Genomic DNA, 26612 nt, shown 5'->3' on the forward strand with positions numbered 1-26612 from the left:
AGTTGTGTGTGTGTGTGTTTTGGAGTCTTTAGGGTTGCCTATATATCTCATCATGTCATCTGTAGACAAAGATCATTTTTTTCTCTTCCTTTCTAATTTGGATACCATTGTTTTCTGTGCTTAATTATTCAAATAGAACTTTCAGGATTTGACAAATAGAAATGGTAAGAATGGTTACCCTTGTCTTATTCTTGATCTTAGAAAAAAAGCTTTTAGTTTTTCACCATAGAGTATGATATTAGAAGTCATTTTATCTAATATGACATTGATTATGTGGAGCTAAGTTGCTTCTATATCAGAATTATTGAGAGTTTTTATTATGAATGGGTATTACATTTTGTCAAGTGCTTTTTCTGCACCTACTAATACCATCATGTAATTTTTTTCTTTTATACTGTACATGTGTTTCTTTTATTGATTTGTACACCTGGAACCATGTTTGTATACCAGGAATAAATCTCACCAGTCATGGTATTTTTCTTTTAATGTGTTCTTTGATTCAGTGTGCTCAGAATTTGTTAATGATGTTTACATCTATGTCTAGCAGTGTTATTGGCCTGAGGTTTTCTTTTCTTGGGCTGTCTTTTTCTGAGTTGGTTATCAGGGCAATGTTTGACTCATAAAGTGAGTATAGAATTGTACTGTACTCTTCAATATTTTTTTGAATTATGAAGAATTAATTCTCTTTTAAATGTTTAGTAAAGTTTCTCAGTGAAATTATCTCCTCTTGGTATTTTCTTTATCAGAATATTTTGATTATTGATTTAGTCTCCTTTCTAGAGATAGTTATGTTTAGACTATTGCTTCATGATTTAATCTTTGTAGATTGCGTGTTTCTAGAATTTTACCAATTTTACTAGATTAACCAATTTGTTGCTATATACTTGTTCACAGAACTTTCTGGTCATCCTTTATTACTTTTATGATTTTAATTGTAACGTCTCATCATTTCTGTTTTATATTTAATTCTTTTTCTTCTATATGCTAAATTCTATAGCTGTTTGTTTATGTTTTTAAGCAACCAACTCTTAAAAAGAAAAACTCATGGACAGAGACAACAATATGGGGATTGCCAGAGGGAAGGGTATGTGAGGGTAGGTTGAAAAGGTAAAGGATCGATGGTGATGGAGAAAGACTCGACTTGGAGTGGTAAACACACAACAGAATATACAGATGATATATTGTAGGATTGTATACCTGAAACCTATATAATTGTATTAACCAATGTCACGACAATAAATTCAATTAAAAACATGGGAAAAATAAGTTTTGTAAATTGTTTCTATGGTTTTTATATTATCTGTTTTATTTATTTATGGCATATTCTTTACTATTTTATTCCTCTGGTAACTTTACAATTAGTTTGTTCTTTTTCCAGTTCCTTGAGTTATAAACTTAGGTTGCTTATTAGAAATCTCTCTTCTTTTTAAAGTTGAGGTTTATCATCATAAACTTTCATCTTAGTACTGCTTTTCAGAATTCCATAAATTTTAGAAATTATTTTGTAAATACATTTTTATTGATTTCAGAGAGGAAGGGAAAGTGAGAGAGGGAGAGAAACATCAATGATGAGGCAGAATCATTAATTGGTTGCCTCCTGCACATTCCACACTGGGGACTGAGCCTGCATCCGAGGCATGTGCCCTGACCAGGAGTCGAAACATGACCTCCTGGTTCATAGGTCAATACCCAACCACTGAGACACACTGGCCAGGCGGTATGTTGTATTTATTTAAACCTGGCCCAACATATTTTCTAATTTGATATCTTCTTTGACCCTTTGGTTGTTCAAAATGTGTTGCTTAATTTTGAATTTTTCTGTTTTTCTTCTGCTATTGCTTTCTATTTTTATTCTATTATGACCAGAAAGGTTACTCAGTATCATTTCAATCTTCTTAAATTTGTTAAAACTTGTTTTTTGATAGGATATTTGATCAAGTCTGGAAAATGTTCTATGCACACTTAAGAAAAATATATATTCTGCTACTGTTAGAATTATTTATATATTTTTGTTAGGTCCACTTGATCTATACTATTGTTCAAGGCCTCTGTTTCTCCGTTGATTTTTCTCTCTGTTTAATCTGTCCATTATTGATAGTGGGATTTTGAATTCTCCTATTTTATTGTATGTCTGGTTATTTTATCCTTCAGCTCTATCAACATTTGCTTTATATATCTTTATATATTTAGGCTTCTGATATTGGGATATACAATTTTCATGACTCTTACACCTTTATTTTGAATTGATCGTTTAATCATTATCAATTTTGGGTTGCTGTTGTTTTTGTCTCTCTTGGCATTTTTTTTTTTTTTTTTTTTTTTTTTTTTTTTTTTTTTTTACCTAAAGTCTATTTTATCTGATATAAGAATAGTCACACCTGTTTCTCTTGGTTATATTTTTATGGAGTTGTTTTTCTATCTCTTCGTTTTCAACCTGCATCTGTCCTTAAACCTAAAGCACATTTCTTGTGGGCAGCATCCAGTTGGATCTCACTTTCTGTCTATTCAGTTACTAAGTGTATTTTATTTAATTTGTTTACATTTAAAGTAATTGTTTTGATAGGGAAGGATTTGTTATTATTATTTTGTTAATTTTTGTCTGTCTAATAGTTCTTGTGTTCCTCTTTTTCTCTCCATGTCTTCATTCCTTTTTATTATTTTTAGTATTGATATGCTTTGATTTCTTTTTCCTTTTCTTTTGTGTATTTTCTTTTTGGTTACCAGGGAGGTTACATAAAATACATTATAGTTTTAATTGCCTGTCATATGTTAATAAAGGTAAACTTCCATTGCATATATAAACCATTCTTTGTATCTTCCCTATCCCACATGCTTTAGTTATTAATGTTACAACTTATATCTATTTGTGTTGTGTAACTTATCTTAAGCTATAATTTCTTGTAAAAATATAACGTTTTAACTATTACTATTTTAATACTTCTGTCTTTTCACTTTTATGATAGAATTTAAAGTAGTTTACTCACCACAGTTACAATAATACATTTTGTCTACATATTTTCCATCACCTGTTAGTTTTATACTTTCATATGCTTTTGTATTATTCTCTGGCATACTTTCTTTTCAACTTAAAGAAAGAAAACCCCATTGCCATTTCTTATGAAGTTGTTCTAGTTTTAATGAACTCTCTCAGTTTTTAATTGTTTAGAAAAATCTTTCATCCTTTTCTAAAAGCCCAGTGCACAGATTCATGCATGGATGAGGTCTTTTGGCATGGCCTGCAGGGATTGGGCTGAACCCAGCAGTCCAACACCTCCTTCTGCTCCTGCCTTCCACTGCCACTCATCCCGGCCCCACTGTGTCTGCTGCAGACTCGCGCCCAGTCAGTTCTGATAGGGAGAGGCTTGCCTCACTGCATCAGTGCTCGCCAGCCATAAGCCCTGTGTCTGGCACCTGCCAGTCAGCTGAGCAGTGGTCCTGCTGTGGAAGTGCTCTGACCATCAGGGGAAGCTCTGGCATTGAGCATCTGCCCCTGGTGGTCAGTGTGCATCATAGTGATCAGTCGATTGGTTGTTCCATTGTTTAGTTGTTTAGGCTTTTATATATAGAGAGATTCTTGAAGGACAGTTTTGCCAGTATAGTATTCTTAGTTGGAAGATTTTTCTTTAAGCACTTTGAATATATCATCTAACCTTTAAGGTTTCTACTGAAGAATCTGTTGATAGTCTAATGCAGTGGTCAGCAAACTGCAGCTCGTGAGCCACATGTGTCTCTTTAGCCCCTTGAGTTTTTAGCAAAGGCCAGCTTAGGAGTACCCTAATTAAATTAATAACAATGTACCAAACTATTTAGTTTAAGTTTTAAAAATTTGGCTCTCAAAAGAAATTTCAATCATTGTACTATTGATATTTGGCTCTGTTGACTAATGAGTTTGCTGACCACTGTCTAATGCATTTTCTTAAATTAAAATATTTTTTATTTTTATTTTTCAATTAAAGTTGATATATAATATTATAATATTATTTTGGTTTCAGGTATACACCCTAGTAATTATACATTATATAAATTAGTGATCATCCTTGTATGTGACAACTTACTTGTTTCTGTCTGCTTTCAAAATTTTCTCTTTGTCTTTGATTTTTGACTATCTATATATATATAAAAGCCCAAGTGACTGAACAACTGGTTGGTTGGTTGCTATGATGAATACTGACCACCAAGCGGCAGACGCTCAATGCAGGAGCTGCCCCCTGGTGGTCAGTGTGCTCTCACAGCAAACCTCCCAGAGCTGGTCCACCTCCTGTGTCCCCTCCTCCTGGTCAACCTGATTGGCCCTGATTGCTGGCCAGGCCAAGGGACTCCACCTGTGCACAAATTCATGCACCATGCCTCTAGTTTGATTAAAATGGAACGCATTGTGAATTCCTTTGAATTAATCTTGTATTCTGTGCTTCCTGAATCTTCATGTCCATTGCCTAGGTTGGAAAGTTTTTTTTAGCCATTATTTCTTTGAATAACCTTCTTGTGATTTCTCTCCCTCTTTTCCTTATGCAACGCCTATAATGTTTATATTGCTCTATTGATGGTATCCTATTGGTCTCCTAGGCTTTATTTAGTCTTTGTTCTTATTTTCTTTCTGATCCTCTGAATGAATAATTTCCAGTGCCTTAACTTAGAACTCACTCATTTATTAGTCTGATTTTTACTCCTCTGAATTTTTCAATTTATTTAATCATATATTTTTAGCTCTATGACTTCTTTTTAGTGCTTTAAGTTTTCTCTTTCTTTGTTGAAATTATCATTTTTCACATGTATTATTATCCTAACCTTGGTGAGCATCTTTATGATGGTTATTTTGTGTTCTCTATTAGGTAAGTCATATGTCTCCACTTTATAGAGTTGAATTCTCATGACATATTTTTCTATTGTTCGAAAAATACCTCTGCTCCACTTCTATTTATTTTTTCATTATATTTCGGGTTATATTTTCTTCTTCGCATGTTTTGTAACTTTTATGATTGTCACTGTGAATAAAATAACAGTAGAGAATAAAGTAATTGATATTTATTCTCAGGAAAGGATATGCTTTGATATGTTGGCCACTATTGTAGTAGACAACTGAATAAATATGACCTGCATTTGAGCAAATATTGGGATGTGTTACAACTTTACAGACAGTCCTCAGGTTACATTGGATGTAAAGTACGTTGTTTCGTGGCTATGTCACCATCTCCCACTTATTTATATATATATTAAAAAAAAGTTCCATTATTTCGATGTATGTACATATGTGCTTTATGTTTTTTTATTAATTATTTACCACAAGTAAAGGTAAGGAATTGTTATCTTTCTTTTAAATTTATTTTTAATCTTTCACTTCATTACTGCTGTGTATGTGCTCCATGTGAGTGACATAGGTGCTTGTGTAGCTGGGTTCCAACTTACGGTGAAAATCGTGTTACATTGCACCATAGGAATGGATCTCCAACATAACTGAAGACCTACTGTATTTAGATTCTGATCATAGCTCTCTTCAAACATTTTAAGAATGGGATTAGGATTTTGCTTTTAGCAGAGGTTGAGATCTGTGCATGAATGAGATTATAAAGTTCTCTTTACAGTCTAGTTCCCAGTTGTTGTTGTTTTTGTTGTTGTTGTTTAGTTTTTTTTTTTTTAATCTGACACATCCTCTTTGTTATCCATCCCTGCAGAGTTTTACCTGAAAAGGTTTCTCTCTACCATAATACCCTCTCCCAAACTTTTGAAGGGCTATTTCAGTGAAAGACTAGTGAATCCCACAGCTATTTCTCAAACCTTATTGTCATACCCTGAGCTATCAGAATGCTCTGCAATGCTTTCTACAAATTCCTGTAGAACCTTTGAGGGATTTTTGTCACTACCCATTTCCAACTTCTGGAAGGCTTGTGCAGTGGATCTAGTAAAAGTACAGAATACTCTGGAAAGATTTCTGAGGTCTTTGAAGGATAGGAGTTTTAGCTGGTTTATTTACTTACTTGCATATAGTAGGCACCCAATAAATATGTGTTTAATAAATATAAATCTTGTTCTCTCAGATTTCAGTGTATATAATACAAGAGGCCAGATAACAGAAGCTTTTCTTTCTATCTCTTGTCTATTAGTCTGTAAGAAAAATAATAAAATTACAGCCCAAACCGGTTTGGCTCAATGGATAGAGCGTCGGCTTGGGGACTGAAGGAACCCGGTTCGATTCTGATCAAGGGCATGTACCTTGGTTGCGGGCATATCCCCAGTAGGGGGTGTGCAAGAGGCAGTTGATCAATGACTCTCATTGATGTTTCTAACTCTCTAACTTTCTCCCTTTCTTTCTGTAAAAAATCAATAAAATATATTTAAAAAAAAGAAAAATAATAAAATTACAAAAGAAGCATTTATTAGACTTTTTAGACTTGTAATCTAATTTAATTGTGGCATGCCATACCTTATTATTGCTCATCCAAGTCATGAAAACCTAGTGGAGTCTCACTAGAATAAGGGAAATAACTAAGTTGTGTGTTGTTTTTTTTAATGAATTTTCTCAGGTGTGGGATACCACTTAGTCATAGTGAAGGAACCTCATTGTAATGTTGAAGAAATCTCAAAATTGATAAATTATCATATACCATCGGCCACTTTGGAGAAGAGTGTTTTGAATGAAGTATATTTTATTCTACCCAAAGACTACACACACAGGTACGGATTAAGAGAATGCTAATGTTGATGTTTAGATAACAGGAAATTTTTGTTGCTTTTCCTGGTTTCTTCAGGCTTAGCAAGTAGAGGTCATTCAACAAGCCAAATCTCCAGGCCTTGCTGCCACTTGCACTAAAGAGAGGGATGTAACCTTATGGTTTGTAGTGGGCTGGTTTCAATTGGTGATGATGGGTGGTATTTGTATGTAGAATAAAATTGTGTGGTGAGTAGAGTGAATGGAAATATTAAGATAATGAGAGAAAAAAATGCTCATAGTGATGGCACTTGAAGTCAGGGTGACAAGAAACCAGAGGAAAGAGGCAGTTTTACTGCATTAGTTAGCTAAGTTATTACTCATCAGAGGGAGTCACAAAGAATAAAAACATGCCTGGATGGTGTAGCTCAGTGGTTGAGTGTCAACCCACTGAGGAAGTCAGAGTTTGCTTCCTGGTCAGGGTATATGCCCAGGTTTTAGGCTCAATCCCCTTTAGGGGGCATGCAAGAGCAGATCAATGATTCTTTATCATCATTGCTGTTTCTATCACTTCTTCTCCCTTCCTCTCTCTGAAATCAATAAAAATATATTTTAAAAAACAAAAACTTTAGTGATAACCATACAAAAAATTTGAAATTAAAACTAAGAGTACTCATCAATGACTTTCAGAGTACTTATCTTTATTTCTTGTCATACAAATAAGTACTTAATTTGTTCTTTCCTAGAATCAAGCCAGTTGTCACAATCAAGAAGAATATGAAGTTACTTTCTGCCTCCTTAGAAAAGGAGGAATGTATCAAAAAGATTAAAAAAGGGAAAAAACATGATTTTAACTATTATTTTTCTTTCAATTCTTAATGTAATATAATTTTTTAAAGATCACATTATATACAAGGAACTCCATTTAAAAGTATATTCAATGTGTTATAGAAAGTGCTTCTTTTAAACAAAATTTCCTGTATTGTTAAATAAGCAGATCAAATAAAGATAAGTACCACATGATCTCAATCATATGTGAGCAAAATACTCTAATGAACAAAATAAACTCATGAATAAAATAGAACCAGAGACATACAAGCATGGAACAGACTAAAAAATTTCAGAGGAAAAGTGAGAGTGTGAGGCTGGAAAGGAGAGATTAATTAGGAACTTATATGCATATATGCATAATCATGGACACAGACAATGTGAAGGTCTGGGAGAGGTGGGTGCAGGATGGTGGTGGAGGGTCAATGGGAAAAAAAAACACACTAAAAAAACAAAGGCAACATCTGTAAGACTTTCAGTAATAGAAATAAAATTTAAAAAATAATAAAGAAAATAAATTTTAAAAAAGTATTACAGTTCACACCTCCCCCCCCCCCCCCCCTGTAGACCTCTTCCATCTTGCTCCTGCCCCTCCCCAGGCCTCTGCTGACTATTGTTGTGTCCATGGGTTATGCACAAATACATACAAGTTCTTTGGTTAATCTTTACTGCCTTCTTCCTTTTGAGATTCATCAGTCTGTTGCTCATGCTTCCATGTCTCTGGATCTATTTTGTTCATCAGTGTATTTTGTTCATTAGATTCCACATATAAGTGAGATCATGTCTTTCTCTGATTGGTCTTTTTGCTTAGCGTAATGATCTCCAGATCCTTCCATGCTGTTGCAAATGGCAAGAGTTCCTCCTTTTTATAGCTGCATAGTATTCCATTGTGTAGATGTACGTCTTTATTATCCACTTATCTATATAGCTAAGATCTAGAAATAGCCCAAGTGCCCATCACCAGATGAGTGGATTTTAACTTTTTATTTAGCAATCTGGAAGTTATCGAAAAGCAGTAGCATGAAACAATGGGATCAGTAGAAGAATAGAATCCAGATCCTTAACGTAAACAGGAATGAAAGAATAAAGAATCATGGAGACTTGGAAATAAAATTCTATATATGAATCCCTAAACAACCAGAAACCAGGTGGGAGCTTTGGCCCATCATGATGGTTGTGATTCATGTGAAGCTGCAGGAATTTCTCTGGAGACTAAGACAAAGCACTTCTTTAAACTATCACACTCCCCACCTATCCTCACTCATGTGGACACGTGACATTCTCAAAAATGAAAAAGGAAATTAAACTATTTAGAAGCAGGCAATGTTTTCCCTTATATCCTTTATATTTATCATGTTGTCTTCATATTTTATCACATCTTCACATTTGGAAGCAGATGATGTTAATCTTATCCCCTACCAATCATTTGGACCTGGAGGAAAAAAATAAAAAATAGACAGATATAGAGATAGAGATAGAGATAGAGATAGAGATAGAGATAGAGATAGAGAGAGAGAGAGAGAGAGAGATCTTAGAGGTAAACAATTAATTGTAGATTGCCATACCATACATCCAGATTTGGAATGATAGACTCACTAGAAATAAAATAAAAATCATGAAATTAGGGTAGAATGTCTTTTCTCTAACACGGAGAGGTTTTTTTTGTTTGTTTTTTGTGTTTTTTTTGTTTGTTTGTTTTGTGTGTGTGGGTATTTGTTTGTTGTTGTTGTTTTTTTCTTAAGGGGGGAGGATTGTAAGAAAAAGAAATACCTATGGATCCACTTATTTCAGAGATTCTTAATGATTTTCATTCCAGCTATAGTTTGGTTAGCTAATAGCAATTGAGCTCTTTTTACCAGGCATTGATCTAATATACACTTATTTACCTAATTAAACATCAATCTACTTTCATAAGGATGAAAGAAAAATGAGCTATAGGAAGGGTACTGAATTTGAAAATAAAAGGATCACAAGAAATGCCTACTTTTAAAACAAATGTACTGAAACTTAGAACCTCGCTTTCATAATGTGAATTCAATTGAAGAGGACACTGTGAGTCTTTCAGAGGGCTCTGTGAAGAGGGAAAATGACATAAAGTGAAATAAAATTCCTGTTTGACTAATAAATATTTGACCAATAATTATGGCAGAAAAGAGAAACAATGAAAGAGAAAACTGTCAAGAATTTTTCCCAGAACTATAAGCAACATTTTAAAGAATGAAAGATGAATATATTGCCACTACACATCCATGAGAATGGTTAAAACTGAAAGGACATGTAACCCTAGCAGTTGAATCTCACTGCTGGGGGAAGGAAGTGTAAAATGGTAAAATGGCTTTGGAAAACGTTTGGACATTTTTACTAAGCTAAATTTGTGCGCATACTATGACTCAGCAATTATTCCTATTGTATACCTCAAAGAATGGTGATCAAAGATATCTCTATATAAAGTAGTATATATACATATATATATATGTATGTGTGTATATATATATATGTGTGTGCATATATATATATATAATAAACTTGTTTAATTAGACCTACTTTCTGATGTGGCTAAACTTTTAAAAAATATTTTTTATTAAATTATTATATGTGTACATATATTAACATTGCTCCCCCCCTCCCATACATACCCTCCCTCCCCAGAGTTTTGTGTCCATTGGTTGTACTTATATGCAATGTATACAAGTCCTTCGGTTGATCTCTATCTCCTCCAGATCTCCCTACCCTCCTGGCTGTAATTTGACAGTCTGCTTGTTGCTTTACTGTCTTTATATCTGACTTTTGGTTCATCAGTTTATAATGTTCTTTAATATCCATAACTGAGTGAGGTCATGTGGTATTTCTCTATCATTGACTGGCTTATTTCACTCAGCTTGATGTTCTCTAGTTCTATCCAGGTTGCTACAAATGATGACAATTCCTTATTTTTTATGGCAGCATAGTATTCCATTGTGTAGATGTACTATAGTTATTTGACCCAATCATCCACTGACAGGCACATAGGCTGTTTCCAGATTCTAGCTTTGTAGACTGTGCTGCTATGAACATAGGGCTGCATATATCCTTTCTGATTGGTGTTTCTAGTTTCTTGGGATATATTCCTAGGAGTGGGATTACTGGATCAAATGGGAGTTCCTTTTTCAATTTTTTGAGGAAACTCCACACTGTTCTCCAGTCTGCATTCCCACCAGCAGTGCACAACGGTTCCTTTTTCTGCGCAACCTCGCCAACACTTGTCCTTTGTTGATTTGTTGATGTTGGCCATTCTGACAGGTGTGAGATGGTACCGCATTGTTGTTTTGATTTGCATCTCTCGGATAATTGGTGACTTTGAGCATGTTTTTATGTGCCTCTTGGCTTTCCTTCTGACTTCTTTTGAAAATATTCTATTTAGGTCCATTGCCCATTTTTTAATTGGATCATTCATCTTCCTTTTATTTACTTGTATAAGGTGTACATAGATGTTGGAGATTAAACCTTTATCAGTGATAACATTTGCAAATATGTTCTCCCACACAGTGGGCTTTCTTGTTGTTTCACTGATGGTTTCATTTTCTGTAAAAAAGCTTTTTATTTTTATGTTTATTTTCTCTTTAGCTTCCATTCCCCTAGGGGCAGTATCAGTGAAGAAGTTTTTTTAGCATATGTCTGAGATTTTGCTGCCTGTGGATGCCTCTAGTATTTTTATGCTTTCCCGTCTTATGTTTAAATCCTGTATCCATTTTGAGTTTATTTTTGTGTATGGTGTAAGTTGGTGATCTAGTTTCATTCTTTTGCATGTATCTGTCCAATTTTCCCAACACCATTTATTGAAGAGATTGTCTTGACTCCATTGTATATTTGTGCCTCCTTTGTCAAATATTAACTGAGCATAGAGATTTGGGTTGATATCTGGGTTCTCAATTCTATTCCATTGATCTATATGTCTGTTCTTGTGCCAGTACCAGGCTGTTTTGAGAACAATGGCTTTGTAATACAGCTTGAAGTCTGCTATTGAGATCCCTCCTACTTTACTGTTCTTTATCAGGATTTCTGTGGCTATTCAGGGTCTTTTATTGTTCCAAATGAACTTTTGGAGAGTTCTTTCTAGGTCAGTGAAATATGCCGTTGGTATTTTAATGGGGAGTGCAATGAACCTATAGATTGCCTTAGGAAGTATGGACATTTTGATGATGTTGATTCTACCAATCCATGAACATGGTATGTTCTTTTATCTGTTTACATCTTCCTCTGTCTCTTTTTTCAGTGTTGTGTAGTTTTCCGCGTATAGGTCCTTTACTTCCTTAGTTAAATTTATTCCTAAGTATCTTAATTTTTTTGGTGCAATGGTAAATGGAATTGCTTTTTTAGTCTCTGTTTCTAGAAGTTTGCTGTTGGTGTATAGAAATTCCATTGATTTCTTGGCATTAATTTTGTATCCTGCTACATTGCCAAATTCATTTATTAAGTCAATTAGTTTTTTAATGGAGTCTTTTGGTTTTTTTACGTACAATATCATGTCATCTGCAAATAAGGATAACTTTACTTCTTCTTTTCCAATTTGGATGCCTTTTATTTCCTCTTCTTGTCTAATTGCAATGGCTAGTACTTCCAGTACTATGTCAAAGAGGAGTGGCGATAGTGGGCATTCCTGTCTTGTTCCTGTTCTTAGAGGGAATGGTTTTAGTTTTTGCCCATTGAGTATGATGTTGGCTGTGGGTTTATCATATATAGCTTTTATTATGTTGAGGTATGATCCTTGTACTCCCACCTTGTTGAGAGTTTTTATCAGGAAAGGGTGTTGGATTTCATCAAATGCTTTTTCTGCATCAACTGATATGACTATATGATTTTTATCTTTCAATTTGTTTATGTGATGTATCACGTTTATTGATTTGCAGATATTGTACCATCTTTGCATTCCTGGAATAAATCCTACTTGGTCGTGTTGTGACCGATTTGCTAGAATTTTGTTGAGGATTTTGGCCTGTAATTCTCTTTCATTGAGTTGTCTTTATTTGGTTTTGGTATTAGGGTGATGCTGGCTTCATAGAAGGAGTTTGGAAGTGTTCCTTCCTCTTGAATTTTTTGAAATAGTCTGAGGAGGATAGGTTTTAATTCTTCCTTGAATGTTTGGTAAAACTCTCCTGTGGCCCTTGGCTTTTGTTTGCTGGAAGCTTTTTGATGACTGTTTCAATTTCTTCCCAAGTCACTGCTCTATTGATATTTTTAGATTCTTCCTGATTGAGTTTTGGAAGGTTGTATTTTTCTAGGAATATGTCCATTTCCTCCAGGTTGTTCAGTTTGATGGAATAGAGTTGTTCATAGTATTTTGTAACAACCCTTTGTTTTCGGCGGGGTCTATTGTTATTTCACCTCTGCGTTTGTTCCTCCATTAAACTACAAATGCAGGGTGTGGTGTGCTGTGAGTAGGAAAGTCTGTGCTTAGGGCGTTTTTTGTTTGTTTTTCTCTTTTCCTGCCCTGTGGCTGCTGGGATCACTAGCTCCTTTCAAGAAAAATGCCATTTCAGTTTGGGGCCTATGACTTTTTCCAGTCTCCCTTGACTGCTTCCCACCCAGCCTCCCCTTTAGCACCCGGAGTAGTTGTAAACGAAAACTCCTGTGCTCTGGGTTAAAAATAAAAACAGCCAAAAATGGAACTGTGGCTTTCTTTCTGACCAGCTGTGGTCTGCCAGCTCCAGACTCCCCGCAGCCAGCAGCCCTGCCTCCCTTAACACTGGGTGTATGTGGGCTGAGGGGCGTGGCTCTGGTGCTCAGGGCTGTGCCGCCAGCCTAGGCTCTGGACCTTTTATCTTCTAAGCCTAGCAAACAGACCCTCCCATAGCCCAGCGTTCCTCTTCCCTCTGCCCGCTGCCTGCAGAACCTGGGAGCGGGGTCAGCTCCTCCCTCGACCTTGCCTACCCATCTCCAGGTGTATTCACCTTCCAGACTCCCACGCTATGACACCCACTGGTGCCAGGCCAGCCAAGATGGGTGCGATGCGATTGGTCGAGGGCCTGGCCATTGCCCCATGATTGCCCTACAGAGGGAGGGCCAGGCCACCGGCTGGCAGGACAATCGATCAATTCGGGGGTTCCATGATTGCCCCAAAGAAGGATGACCAGGCCACCAACTGGTGGGCTGTGGTGGGTGGCCAGGGCAATCCATCACAAAACCCCAGTCAAGTGGGCAGGGCCTATCTCTTTGGGGCGATCGATCATGGGACTCCTGGACTGTGAGAGGGCACAGGCAGGCTGAGGGACCCCCCAACCCAGTGCGTGTATTTCATGCACAGGGCCTCTATTATATAAGAAAGCCTGTATAATTAGAAAAATAGATATATGTTCTTCACAATATGATTGGTTCTTATTATAATTTGTTATTAATTTATCTATTATATTTATTTTGTTTTATTACTAATTATTTTACCACTAATGAGTTTGCTAATCTACATATGATGACAAGATTGAAAAGCTTATTTATTTCTGGAGCATATGAATTAGAAAGCAAAACTCTCCTACAACCACTCTCCCACACTGGGAAAGTTTATGTTTTCCCTGATCATGACATGTATCCATTGACATGGGTACTAATTAAAATAATTAGTTTTATAGAAATGAGATCTTATTATAATGTTCTGAATCTTGTTTTGTTCCCTTATAAGCATTTTTCTGTCCACTTTCTATAAGACTTAGGTTTTCATTTGTAAGATGACTGAAAAAAAATTCATTTTAAATTAAAAATGAAACTCCCATTTGACCCAGTAATCCTACTTCTAGGAATATAATATACCCCAAGAAATCAGAAACACCAATCAGAAAGGATATATGCACCCTTATGTTCATAGCAGCACAATTTACAATAGCTAAGATTTGGAAACAGCCTAAGTGCCCATCAGCAGATGAGTGGATTAGAAAACTATGGTACATCTACACAATGGAATACTGCGCTGCTATAAAAAAGAAGGAACTCTTAACATTTCCAAGAGCATGGATGGACCTGGAGAGCATTATGTTAAGTGAAATATGCCAGTGGGAGAAAGATAAATATCATATGATCTCACTGATTTGTGTAATATAATGAACAACATAAACTGATAAACAAATATAGATATAGAACAACAACAAAAAACAGACTATCAAACCTTAGAGGGGCAGAGGTGGGGATAAGAGATCAACCAAAGGACTTGTATGCATGCATATGAATATGACCAATGGACACAGACAATTAGTGGGGTGAGAGTATGTGCTGCAGGAGGGGAGTGGGTGCAGAGAAGTTAATGGAGGAGAAAGGAGACCTATGTGACACTTTCAACAACAAAGAATTAAAAAGTAAATAAAAATCCCATTTTAGTTAGATCTTATTGTATCATACATTCATATTATAATGTATGAACTTATTTACTAAACTGTTGATGGCTTTTCATCTTCACTTTGTGCTTTATTAATACACTTCAAAGTATCACACAGTGTAATTCTAATTTTGTCATACATTGTGTAAAGCCAAAAAAATCTAATAAATGTGTGAAAGTATTCATGTATTAGCACTGCTTATCTATGAAGGATATTCTAATTTTTATATGTATTCATTTTCTGAATTTTGTACAATGCACTCATATTAATTTCTTAGGTAATATAAAAGCAGCAGAAGAAAATATGGGTGAATCCTAGTGGCAAAACCATACATTGGGAAGGATGAAACATAGAAAGAGATGGAATTCATACATGTGAATGGTTATCATGTAGATAGATATATCTGATTATGTAACTTAAAGGTGCCAGCTGAGAACCAATGTGAAAAACTACATAGACTTGAATGGAACACAATTTAAGCTCAAATATGAAGCTTAAATCTTAATAGATATTACAAAAGGGGAAATTTGACTTCTTCAACACTGAGAATGAACAGAGAGGTTCAGTTGTTCCTACTGGGAATATAATAAATGATCTTGAGTACCTGGAGGTCTCTGGCAAAGACGATCCTTTGAATATGAAATACCATAAAATCTCAAAGAAAACTTCTTTAAAAGCCTTGATGTCTCCACGTTTCATCTGTCTCAGTTTCTACAGATTTCCTTGGCCGTTGAAGCACGTTTCTCTCTACATCTTCATCTACTGAACCTGATCCACTTTCTATTTTCTGTGTCTTTTTACCACTATTAACTTGAGTCTGATTTTCTACCATGATTTACTAAGTGATTGACTAAGGGACCATATGTATGATAAGTCAACTATGTCAATTTGATAGAGTTTTAACATAGATAGAGTCTCTTGATATATTATAAGAAGACCAAAATTATGTGTACCCACATACAAAGTAGAGTGGGAAGCAATTTGCTATAGTAATTTGCTAGTTTCTTTTTTTTTTTTTAATCAATTTTTCCATCGTTTTGATTTACCAAAGGCATGAAATTATAACGAGCATTGAAGAATGATCTACATTTTTCCAATGCTTAAAAAATGTTAGTTTAGAATAAAAATACACAACTAAGAAAATCTTCTGATTTGGTACTAGCATTTTCTCCTCATTCTTACTCTTAATCATATTCTTGCTTTAGGTTTGAAGCTTTGTTTACTGATCTGGAAAGGAGACGGGCAGAGCTGGGCATTTCTAGCTTTGGTGCCTCTGTCACTACCATTGAAGAAGTCTTCTTTAGGTGAGCAGCAGTGTATAGGAAACACCAAAACAATGAGTGGGGAAAAGACCACCTCTTAGTTCCCTTTGTAAACTCACCACACTTTCAGATGCACACATTAAAAATTTAAGAAGTGTAGGGGAGGGGCCTCATGCAATTTCTTTTACAATAAGAACATTGAAAAAATATCATCACCATCATTTTATAAAGGAACTAGAGGCCTGGTGCATGAATTTGTGCATGGATGGGGTCCCTTGGCTGGGCCAGCAATTGGGCCAATGATCAGGTCAATGATTGGGCTGATGGGGGGGTGGCCATCGTGAGGTTGGCCAGGATGAGGGGTTGTGGGAGGTTGGTCAGCCAGCCCAATCTGGGGCATGGGGTGGCTAGCTGGGGGAGGGGCGGTGGGAGGTTGGCTGGCCAGGGGGTGGGGCCGCAGGAGGTTGGCCTACTGAGGGAGGTTGGTTGTGGGAACCAACTGACCACCAGGGGGCAGCTCCTGCATTGAGCGTCTGCCTCCTGGTCGTCCGTGTACATCATAGAGACTGGTCTTTTGGTTATTCGCTCATTCGGTCATTTGGTTGCTTAGGCTTTTACATTGTATGTATAGATATTGTAACTTCTTCAAAGTAGGAGTTAGACCTTAATATTTAACTTGAATGAGTTCCACTTAGTGAAACATTGTGTTGCCCTTGTTTTTCCAGCTTGCCCTTGGTCTGGCAGCAGTTCTATAAGTAGTGCTGGGGAATCACTTGCTCTGCCATATTGCTTTCATATTGCACTCCTTCCAGTCAGCAAGCAAACCAGGAAGTCTTCTGAGCTGGGTGTTGTAACACATTCTCCAAACAAGATGTATTGGGATAAAGTAAAAATGTAATATTTTGTACTTTTTAAATATAGGGTCATTAATATGGAAGATTCACAAACAGACATTGCATCTGCCCAACCTCAGCATCTCTCTCAGATGAGTGAAGCATCAGTCAAGAACCAAAATAGGAATATGTCAAGAAATGAGGGAGCAGATTCGTTCACTGTGAATGAAAGACCTGCTGTTATGTTTAATACTGGGGTGAGGACCTTTACAGAAAACTGATATATATTCGCTTGGGCACAAGAGGTACATTTTGAAATACTTGGACAAAAGGAGTGTGGAATTCTCAGGCACTGCAGACCCAACCAGATATGGAGCACCCTGTACCATGATCTAATTAATTTCTTAATGCAGAGGAATGTTTTCTAGATAAAGATCTTAATAGTTATTTCTCAGTTGTTTTTGTTTTCTGTTTTAGACTTCTTTTGTTTTTTCAAGTCGATAATCCAGAAATTTGTTAGCTCATTGAAGCTAGTATGAGTTGGAGTGAGCATGATTCTTAATAGTCAAGCATGCACAATATTTTAATTTTTTTTGCAATGGTAATTGATATTATATAAGGAATTGCTATTTAATCACTATGGTTTTCAGTGTGGTAAGTCTGTTTGAATTGCCAAATATTTCTTTTATTCTCCTATTTATCCATTCTTCCCATAAAACACTTTGGTTTTCCTGACTATAAGAAGACTGAGGAAAATCATTTTATTGAGCCGTTTAAGTATGCTATATCAAAATCCAGAACATAAATATCTTATTTAATCCTTATAGCAGAAGTTAGAAAACTTTATGTGAGATGATAAATATATAAGGCTTTGTGGGCCTTATGGTCTCTGTTGCAACTACTCAGCCCTGTCATTGTAGCAAAAAGCAACCATAAATGATACAGAAATGAATGGGTATAATTGTGTTGACCCCTACCTTATACAGACAAAAGGCTGTACATACTCTTGTGCATTATCATTCTATGTTTGAATTATATCCCAAGTATTTAGAAATTTTATGTATGTCTACCATAAAATCCCAGTGTTCATCTTTAATTTCAATTGATTGACCTGTTTAGGTCTATAATGTTCTGTTTCTCTTTCTCTCTTCTTTCTTCAGTGTTCCCTCTACTACCAGCAGTTCTGGGCCATGTTCATAAAAAGGGCAATATTCAATTGGCGCAACAAGGAACTAATTATTCTGCAGATACTTCCACTTCTAGCATCATTTTTCCTTTTGTCAAGGAATATTTTGTATACACGTAGTAATGATGATGAGACGTCTAGACTAATGAATTTGAATCAATATGGTCAAACCATTGTGCCTTTGTCAATTTCTGGGAATTCTAATTTGACTCCGATTTTTTTAAAGCATCTTAAAAGTATGCTAGAGCCCGACAAGCACACACTTAAGGAAGTGCAAGGTAAGGCTCATCAAGACAAAGCTTGTTCTTAGATGAAGATATGGTTGTGCAAAGAAGAGTCTTAACTGTATGTGTGGCTTCCTCTTCATTCTTTTCCTCTTCATTCTTTTCACCAATTTTATAGAGGTGGCTCAGAGTCAAGAAATTCGTTCTTTAGGGCTACTGGCCTCACAATGTTAATTATTAGTGGAGGCCTTTTATTTTAGCTGTGGGTTGCTTACATGACACTTGTGCTTTTGAGTAAAAAAAGTATCAAAGTGCCATGAAATTAAGCATGAATTTTGTTTTGTTGTTCAATATTTGGTCAGAATGTAATGTATCACATGACTCTAGGCCTTTCAGAATAGAATGGAAGCTATTCTTCCATCTCCCTCCCGCATCTTTTCCACCATTCGTGTCATTATTTTTTATTTTAGCCATTCTGGTAGGTATGTAGTAATATTTCATTGTTGTTTTAATTTGCTTCCCTGATGTGAGCATCTTTTTCATGTGTTTATTTTTCAACTGAAATATGTGTTCATGTTTTTTGCTTTTTTAAAATATATTTTTTATTGATTTTTAGAGAAAGAGGCAGGAAGAGGGAGGGGGGGGGGGCAGATGTGAGAGAAACAACGATGGCTGCCTATTGTACATATCCCAACCAGGAACTGAACCCGCAACCTCCATATGTGCCCTAATCGGGAATGAAACTGATGGCCTTTCAGTACATGAGAAAACACTCACCCACTGAGCCACATGGCCAGGGTTCTTTTACTTCTTTTAAAAATATTGGTGTTTTCTCTTACTATTGAGTTATGAGAGATTTTTATATGTTTTCTCTTATACTGTCAACTGTATTTTCATCATCATAATCAGTTTTCCAGAAAAAAGTTTTATTTTGATGAAGTCCAATTTGTTAAATTTTTCTTTTATGGGTTGTGTATTTTGTGTCAAGTCTGATTTTCTGCATAGCCCTAAATAATGAAGACTTTTCTCATAAAAATGTTCATAGTTTTCTAAAATTCTTACAATTTTATATTTAAGTTTATAATCCATTTTACATTAATTTTAGTATAATGTATACGATGTGCATCAAGGTTAAATTTTGTGCCTATTGCCATCCAATTGCTCCTGCAACATTTGTTGAGTGATGATATCCATTTAATATTTTTGTACCTTTATCCAAAATGAGTGGGGCATATGTAGGTCTAATTTTGGGTTCTCTATTCTACTCTTTAATCTATGTCCCTGTTAATTCACCAATAGTGTGCTTAATATATAGTAGACTATTCCTCCTACTTTATTCCTATTTTTCAAAATTGTTTAGTTCCTTTGATTTTTCCATATAGATTTTGTTCCATACATATAAAATAATTTGTGGGAATTTTTATAAGAATTTAATTATATCAATTTGGAAGAATGATTATGGGTTTCCAATTCATGAACATAAAATGTGTCTTCATTGAATTAGAACTTTTAAATTTCTTTAATCAATGTGGTATACTTTTCATCAATGAATCCTGTGCATATTTTCTTAAATTTATAGCTAACTATTTCCTTTTTTGAACAGACTTAAATGACATTGTATTTTTAATTTTGGTGTCCATACATTTATTCTAATGTATAGAAAGCAATTGGTTTTTATGCTTATCTTGTACCCTGCAACCTTGGTGAACTCACCTATTAAAGCTAGAGTTTTTTTGTTGATTCCTTGAGATTTTTCTTGAAAGTCAGTTATGTCATCTGAAATTAATAGTATTATTTCTTTATTTATGGCCTATATGCCTGTTTTATTCTGTTCATCTTTATTGCACTAGACACAATCTCGAGCACAATGTTGAATCAGAGTGATGAAAGTGGACATTATTTCCCTGTTCTCAGTCTCGGGGGAAAAGTAGTTTTTCACCATTAAGTATAATGTTAGCAGTAGAGATTATGTACATGTTCTGTATAAAGTTGAGGAACTTCAGCAATATTGCCATATTCTTATCACGAGTGAGTATTGAGTTTTTTCAAAAGTTTTTTTTTCTTCTGCATAGGTTGATATTATTATGTAATTTTTATTCTTCAGCCTATTAATACGGTGAATGACATTGATTGATTTTAAATACAGAACTGCATCTCTAAAGTAGATCCCACTTGGTCATGGTGTTTTATTCTTTTTTTATATTGCTGAATATTTTTTGCTAATATTTTTAAAGGAGATTTACACCTATATTCATGAAAGATACTGGTCTGTATTTTAATTCTTGTACTTTTGCATGGTTTTTCAGGGTATTACTAGCTTTATAAAATAAATTGAGAAATGTTCCCTTCTTCTCTGTTTCCTGAAACATATTATCTATAATTAGTGTTTATTTTTCCACAAATATTTTTTAGAATTCTCTAGTCAAAACATCTGGACCTGATAGTGCTTTGGAGCCTGCCCATCCTCCACATGCCCAGAGTTGTATTGATACCCCTTAAGTCACAGTAAAATCTTGCCATCACATTAAACAACATATATCCAGATCTGGATATTCATTTTGGGGGAAATTTTTTAATTTATAAATTAAGTTTCCTTAATAATTATTCATTAATATCTATTATATTGGGAGAGGTAAGCAATAGTTTATGTTTTGAGGAAGTAGTACATTTCATCTAAATGTGCATACAGTTGTTCATAGTATTACTTTATTATCGATATGTGAATATCTATAGTGATTTCCCATGTCATTGAGAATATTGTTAACTAATGTTTTCATTCTTATTTTCCATTATGTTTCTTCTTCATTTTTTTATTGTGCCATTTGCTTATTTTTTTTGAATCAACCTATCTTCTAGTTTCCTATCTACTCTTCATTTGTATCCAACCAATATAAGTTATATGTTGAATCCTTAATTGTAATTAATATGTGTTTTTCAATGCTAACATCAACATTTATTCATTCTATGCACACTAGTTCTCTTGTGAATTTCCTATTTCTAACGCCTAGTTTACCTGTGGATCTGCTTCTCTTATTTGTGCATTTTTCTTGGTTCTGTTTTTTGGTATAGCTAGAAATTTTCTTATTGTACACCAGATATTGTGTGTGAAGGCTATAAATAATCTGAATGAAGTTGTATTCTCCTGAGGAAGTTTACTTTCTGATGGCTAGTAAGATTAAGGACAGATTAAATCCAATCATGGATTTAAGCGATTTGATACTGTATTGAAATTGCTATAAGGACTCTATTTTTTACTCAGCCTTACTCCTAAGCTATAGCTCTTCATGAACTCTATTGAGAACTAGAGGATTTACCACAAGGCACCACCACCATTAACAGCTCTAAAGTGCCTTAAAAGGAAAAGGCACAGAAAATGAATGAATTTTCATTCCTTCCAAGGTCTTGGACCCCAAATGTTTATTTCTTTCCTAGATATATGATACCTTAAAATAGGTGATTTCTCATTTCTTTTATCCATTTTCTCACAGGAAGTTTTTGCTGAAAGATAAGCAATAAAATCTATAAGTGAAAGTACTCATAGATAAATTTAAGACAGATAAGTAAGTATAGAGAGTCTATACAGGCCAACTGTGTTTTCTCATTGAAGTAGGAATTTAGATTATGGACAATTAAGTGATTAAAGAGAATGGCAAATATTTGAAATAATCACTTTTAAGAAAACTGAAAGGGATAATAACCAAGTAAAATTAGTTGCTCTTCTTCCTGAACATATATTGCACTTTGGACAAACTGACCAGTATTACATCCTTATCCTAGGTGACCTACTAAAATATTTGATGGAAAATGAAGATTGTATTCACTTATGCATCGTTGCATTTTCCATTGAGGTGGAGAAAGATAAAATAACATTTACTGGTCTGTTCAACAATAAAGCATACCACTCACCATCCCTGTCCTTGGCAATGCTAGACAATATTCTTTTCATGTCAACTTCTGGCCCCGATGCTTCCGTAACAGTCATCAATAAACCTCAGCCAAACTCTGCTTATGAGAAACGCAAATCAATGTATGTTTTTCTATTCATTAGAATAAAATTTTATACCTAAATGTTTTTATACAATGTTGATGATATCTCTATGATTAAAAATAGCAATTGATAGAAATTTATATTTTCTGCTGTTGACTTTTTTATTTATATATCTACGTTTGTTCCTTCTTTTCTAGGCTTTCAGATGGAGATGAAGTGGCCGACAATTTACATTTTGGGATGGCATTTTTGCTCAGTGGCTTTTGTATCCTGACAGTGACTGAGAGAATCACTAAGGCAAAGCACATCCAATTTCTGAGTGGTGTCCATGTCCTTGTATACTGGCTTTCTACTCTACTGTTGGATCTCATCATCTTCTTCATTGCCTGCTGCCTACTGCTGGTGAGTGTTAAATAAAGATTTTTTTTTTTTGAGAGTTTCTTTATTTTCTGTACTCTGTGGAAATTTGCTACTCTCCAATTATATCATAAACCTAACTCTGCTCATTATCTTAGAAAACATATTGAAATGTGTACCATATTTTCCGGTGTATAAGATGACCTTTGAAATGAAAAAAGGTCAACCGAAAATCGGGGGTCGTTTTATAAGCCGAGTATATCCCAAAAAACATCTCTATATGCCACTAAACGAATTTTCCAACTGCACCCTGCACCAATCACTGCAAGCTGCTCGGACCGCCTCTCTAACTCAGCCAATCCAAGCAGGCTTTTTATGAATGCAAATTATACATGTTCTGTACCCGAAGCTACACTGTGTTCTAGTAAAAAGCCTGCTCAGATTGGCCAGAGTCAGAGAGGCTGTCTATTATAACCTTTGAACCTTTGCTTGTTGTGATTGGCTCACCGTGGTACATACAGTTGCAGCACAGGAACATTCTGTGTAGCCAAAGCTGCTGTATCAGGACACATACAGTGAGTTAAAAGGTACCGTCATAGAACATTCTGTGTGTAGCTGAAGCTACAGCACTGTATAACCCCGGCCTAAAAGATTAGTGGGTGTACAACAAATGGCTTGTAGAAAAGAACTCATCGTGGCTCCAGCAAGAAGAAGGAAATTTATAGCCAGTTTCAAACTGAAAGTTATAAACTTTGCCAAGGAACACAATAACTGTGCTGTGGCAAGACAATATGGAGTAACAGAAAAGATGGTCCGAGACTGGAAAGCAAACGAAGATGCATTAAAGAGTATGCCAAGGAGTAAGTGTGCATTAAGAAGAGGCACCCCTTATTGGCCAGAACTCGAAAAGCATGTAGCAGACATGGTTCTTGAGCATCGTCAAAATGGTTATGTAGTGACACGAAACAAAATACATATGTTTGCACTTCAGTGGGCCAAATCTAACCCAGATAACAGCAAAGGATTTAAGGTCACTGTGTCCTGGAGTACTAGGTTCTTGGAAAGGCACAATCTGGTACTGAGGCAAAAGACCAAAATTGCACAAAAATTACCTCAGATCTTGACGGCAAAGTAAGTCTTTTCCATCAATATGTAATACAACAGTGCAAGAAACATGGCTATGCATTAAGTCAGATCGGAAATATGGATGAAACTTCTATGAATTTCGATATGGTTGGAAATAAAACTGTTAATCCAACAGGTGAAAAAACAGTGTTAACTAAAACAACAGGACATGAGAAGTCCAGTTTTACAGTGGTACTCACATGTATAGCTGATGGTGCCAAACTAAGACCAATGATTATTTTTAAAAGAAAAACAATGCTGAAAATCAAGTTCCCTGTTGGAGTTTTTGTACATGTGAATGAAAAAGGATGGATGGATGAAGAAGGGGTAAAACTATGGCTTGATAATGTATGGAGTAGGCAACCAGGTGGACTTCGTCAAGAACGTAGCCTACTGGTGTGGGATATGTTCAGGGCTCATTTAACTACCAGCACAAAGAACAGGCTGGCAAGAAAAAACACAGATGTGGCAGTTATTCCTGGAGGATTGACATCATTGGTACAGCCACTGGATGTGTGCCTAAACAAGCCATTTAAAGATCGCATTAGAGAACAGTGGAATGAGTGGATGGTTAGTGGCGAAAAGTTATTCACAAAAGGAGGAAACATGCGTGCGCCACAATTGGATGTTTTGTGTATCTTTGTCATAAAAGCCTGAAATGATATTACTGAAGAAACAGTAATCAGGTCTTTCAAGAAGTGTGGCATATCAAATTCTTTGGACGGTATGGAGGATGACTCCTTGTGGCAAGATGAAGGGGAAGCCGAAGCTGAAGCCACACCATCTGATTTGGAATTTGATCCATATGATAACTGTCTTACAAATGTACCACAAGAGGTCATTGATGAACTTATGATGTCAGAATAAGAACATGATGAGGATTTTGAAAGATTTTAAGCTCACAATGCTCCTCTGCCTAGAAAAACCTCTTATCATCACAGTCAGTCACAAACAAGCGTTTTCTGCAAGTTCTTCATGTAATTTTCTTTCCAGATGATGCCATCATTGTTAATGTTCTCTTTTGGATTTCTTGTTTCTCGGTCAAGTTCATGGCATTGCCGTTTGTGAAGAGAGCTTCCATTTATTGTATCAATGTACGGTATATTACGCTATGTTTGAAAAATGTCAATCATTAAAAATTTAATTAAAAAAAGAACTGGTGTTGCCTCAGAAGTGGGGGATAGTCTTATGCAGCGAATATAGGCCTAAACCTATGTTTTAACTGTAAAATTAGGGCGTCATCTTATACACCGGAAAATACAGTATAAATTTTAATTAAGAGGCATGTGAAAGAAAATCTTTGGAACTCATAAACGATTTTTATCCTCACCTAATGATATGCTTATTGGTTTTAGAGAGAGAGAAAGGAAGAGATAGAGAGCTAGGGAGGGAAGGTGGAGGAGAGAGAGAGAGAGAGAGAGAGAGAGGAGAGAGAGAGAGAGAGAGAGGGAGAGAGAGAGAGAGAGAGAGAGAGAGAGAGAAGTGAAACAGAAACATCAAGGAATTACCTGTCATATGCACCCTGATCATATTAAACCCGCAGCCTAAGTATGTTCCCTGACCAGAAATCAAACCCATAGTCATTTGGTGTATAGGATGGCACTTAATCTGACTGAGCCACCAAGCCAGGGCCATAATAATTTTATTAGCTAAATTATATCCCCCAAAATTTATATGTTTAAGTTCTAAATACCAGTTCTTTAAAAATATAACTATATTTAAAGATGAGGCTTTCAAATAGTTATTGTTTGCATTTAAAATTCAAGTTAAAATGAAGCAGTTATAGTGGGTCCCAATTCAATCTGATTGATGTCCTTTTTATGAAGAGAAAATTTAAATATACAAAAAGACAAGGTAGTATAAACCATCCAAGCACTGCAGCAACTAGAAAGAAAAATTAAAAAGCAGGAGGAGAACTAATGGAGCTTTGGAACAATACAAAACAAAACAAAACAAAACAACAACAACAAATCCACATAATAGGGGTTCGAGAAAGGGAAGAAGTGGAGCAAGGAATAGGAAACCTGTTTGAAGAAATAATGACAGAAAATTTCCCTGCTGTTGGGAAGAAATGAAAAACCACACAAGGCTAAGAAGCACACAGAGTCCCAAACAAGATGAGCTCAAAAAGACCAACACCAAGACATATCATAATTAAATTGTTAAACATCAATGACAAAGTAAGAATTTTAAAGGCTGCCAGAGAGAAACAGAAAATTACCTACAAGGGATCTTTGATTAGACTATCAACTGATTTCTCAACAGATACACATCACGCCAGAAGGGAATGGGATGAAATATATGAAGTGATGCAAGGCAAGGGACTGAATCCAAGAATACTATACCCAGCAAGGCTATCAAAATTGAAGGTGGAATCAGGAGCTTCACAGACAAAAAGGGACTGAGTTTATTACCACCAAGCCAGCAATGCAAGAAATACTAAAGGGACTACTTTAAAAAGAAATAGAATTGGAAGAAGGAAAAGAGGCATAAAGAATAAAAATGGTGACAAACAAGTACCTATCAATAATAACCTTAAACATAAATGGATTAAATGCTCCAATCAAAAGACCTAGGGAAGCTGAAAGGTTAGTAAATACTCCCAAATACATAAAAAATACTTCTGGCAGATATCATGGGAGAGATCAACAGCAGTATAATCATGTTATGGGACTTTTTAATACCCTATTGACATCACTGGATAAATCCTCTAAATAAAAAATCAGCAAAGAAACATCAATCCTAAATAACTCACTAGATCAGATGGAACTAATTGATATCTTCAGAATATTTTACTCCAAAAGCTACAAAATATACATTCTTCTCAAG

General features: G+C 35.4%; 1 protein-coding gene across 1 annotated transcript in view; it reads left to right on the forward strand.

Annotated features, from left to right (window-relative positions):
- LOC118731566 (phospholipid-transporting ATPase ABCA3) overlaps window positions 1-26612 on the forward strand; it is a 246857-nt gene that overhangs the window by 132945 nt on the left and 87300 nt on the right. Inside the window, exons 16-21 of the mRNA XM_045589342.1 lie at window positions 6519-6669; window positions 16014-16112; window positions 16992-17160; window positions 18064-18367; window positions 22091-22340; window positions 22499-22703. Coding sequence (XP_045445298.1) covers window positions 6519-6669; window positions 16014-16112; window positions 16992-17160; window positions 18064-18367; window positions 22091-22340; window positions 22499-22703 — 1178 coding nt within the window. The remainder of the gene's footprint in view (window positions 1-6518; window positions 6670-16013; window positions 16113-16991; window positions 17161-18063; window positions 18368-22090; window positions 22341-22498; window positions 22704-26612) is intronic.

Source organism: Pipistrellus kuhlii, unplaced genomic scaffold (assembly GCF_014108245.1).
Source record: "Pipistrellus kuhlii isolate mPipKuh1 unplaced genomic scaffold, mPipKuh1.p scaffold_m20_p_31, whole genome shotgun sequence".
Taxonomy (NCBI): Eukaryota; Metazoa; Chordata; class Mammalia; order Chiroptera; family Vespertilionidae; genus Pipistrellus; species Pipistrellus kuhlii.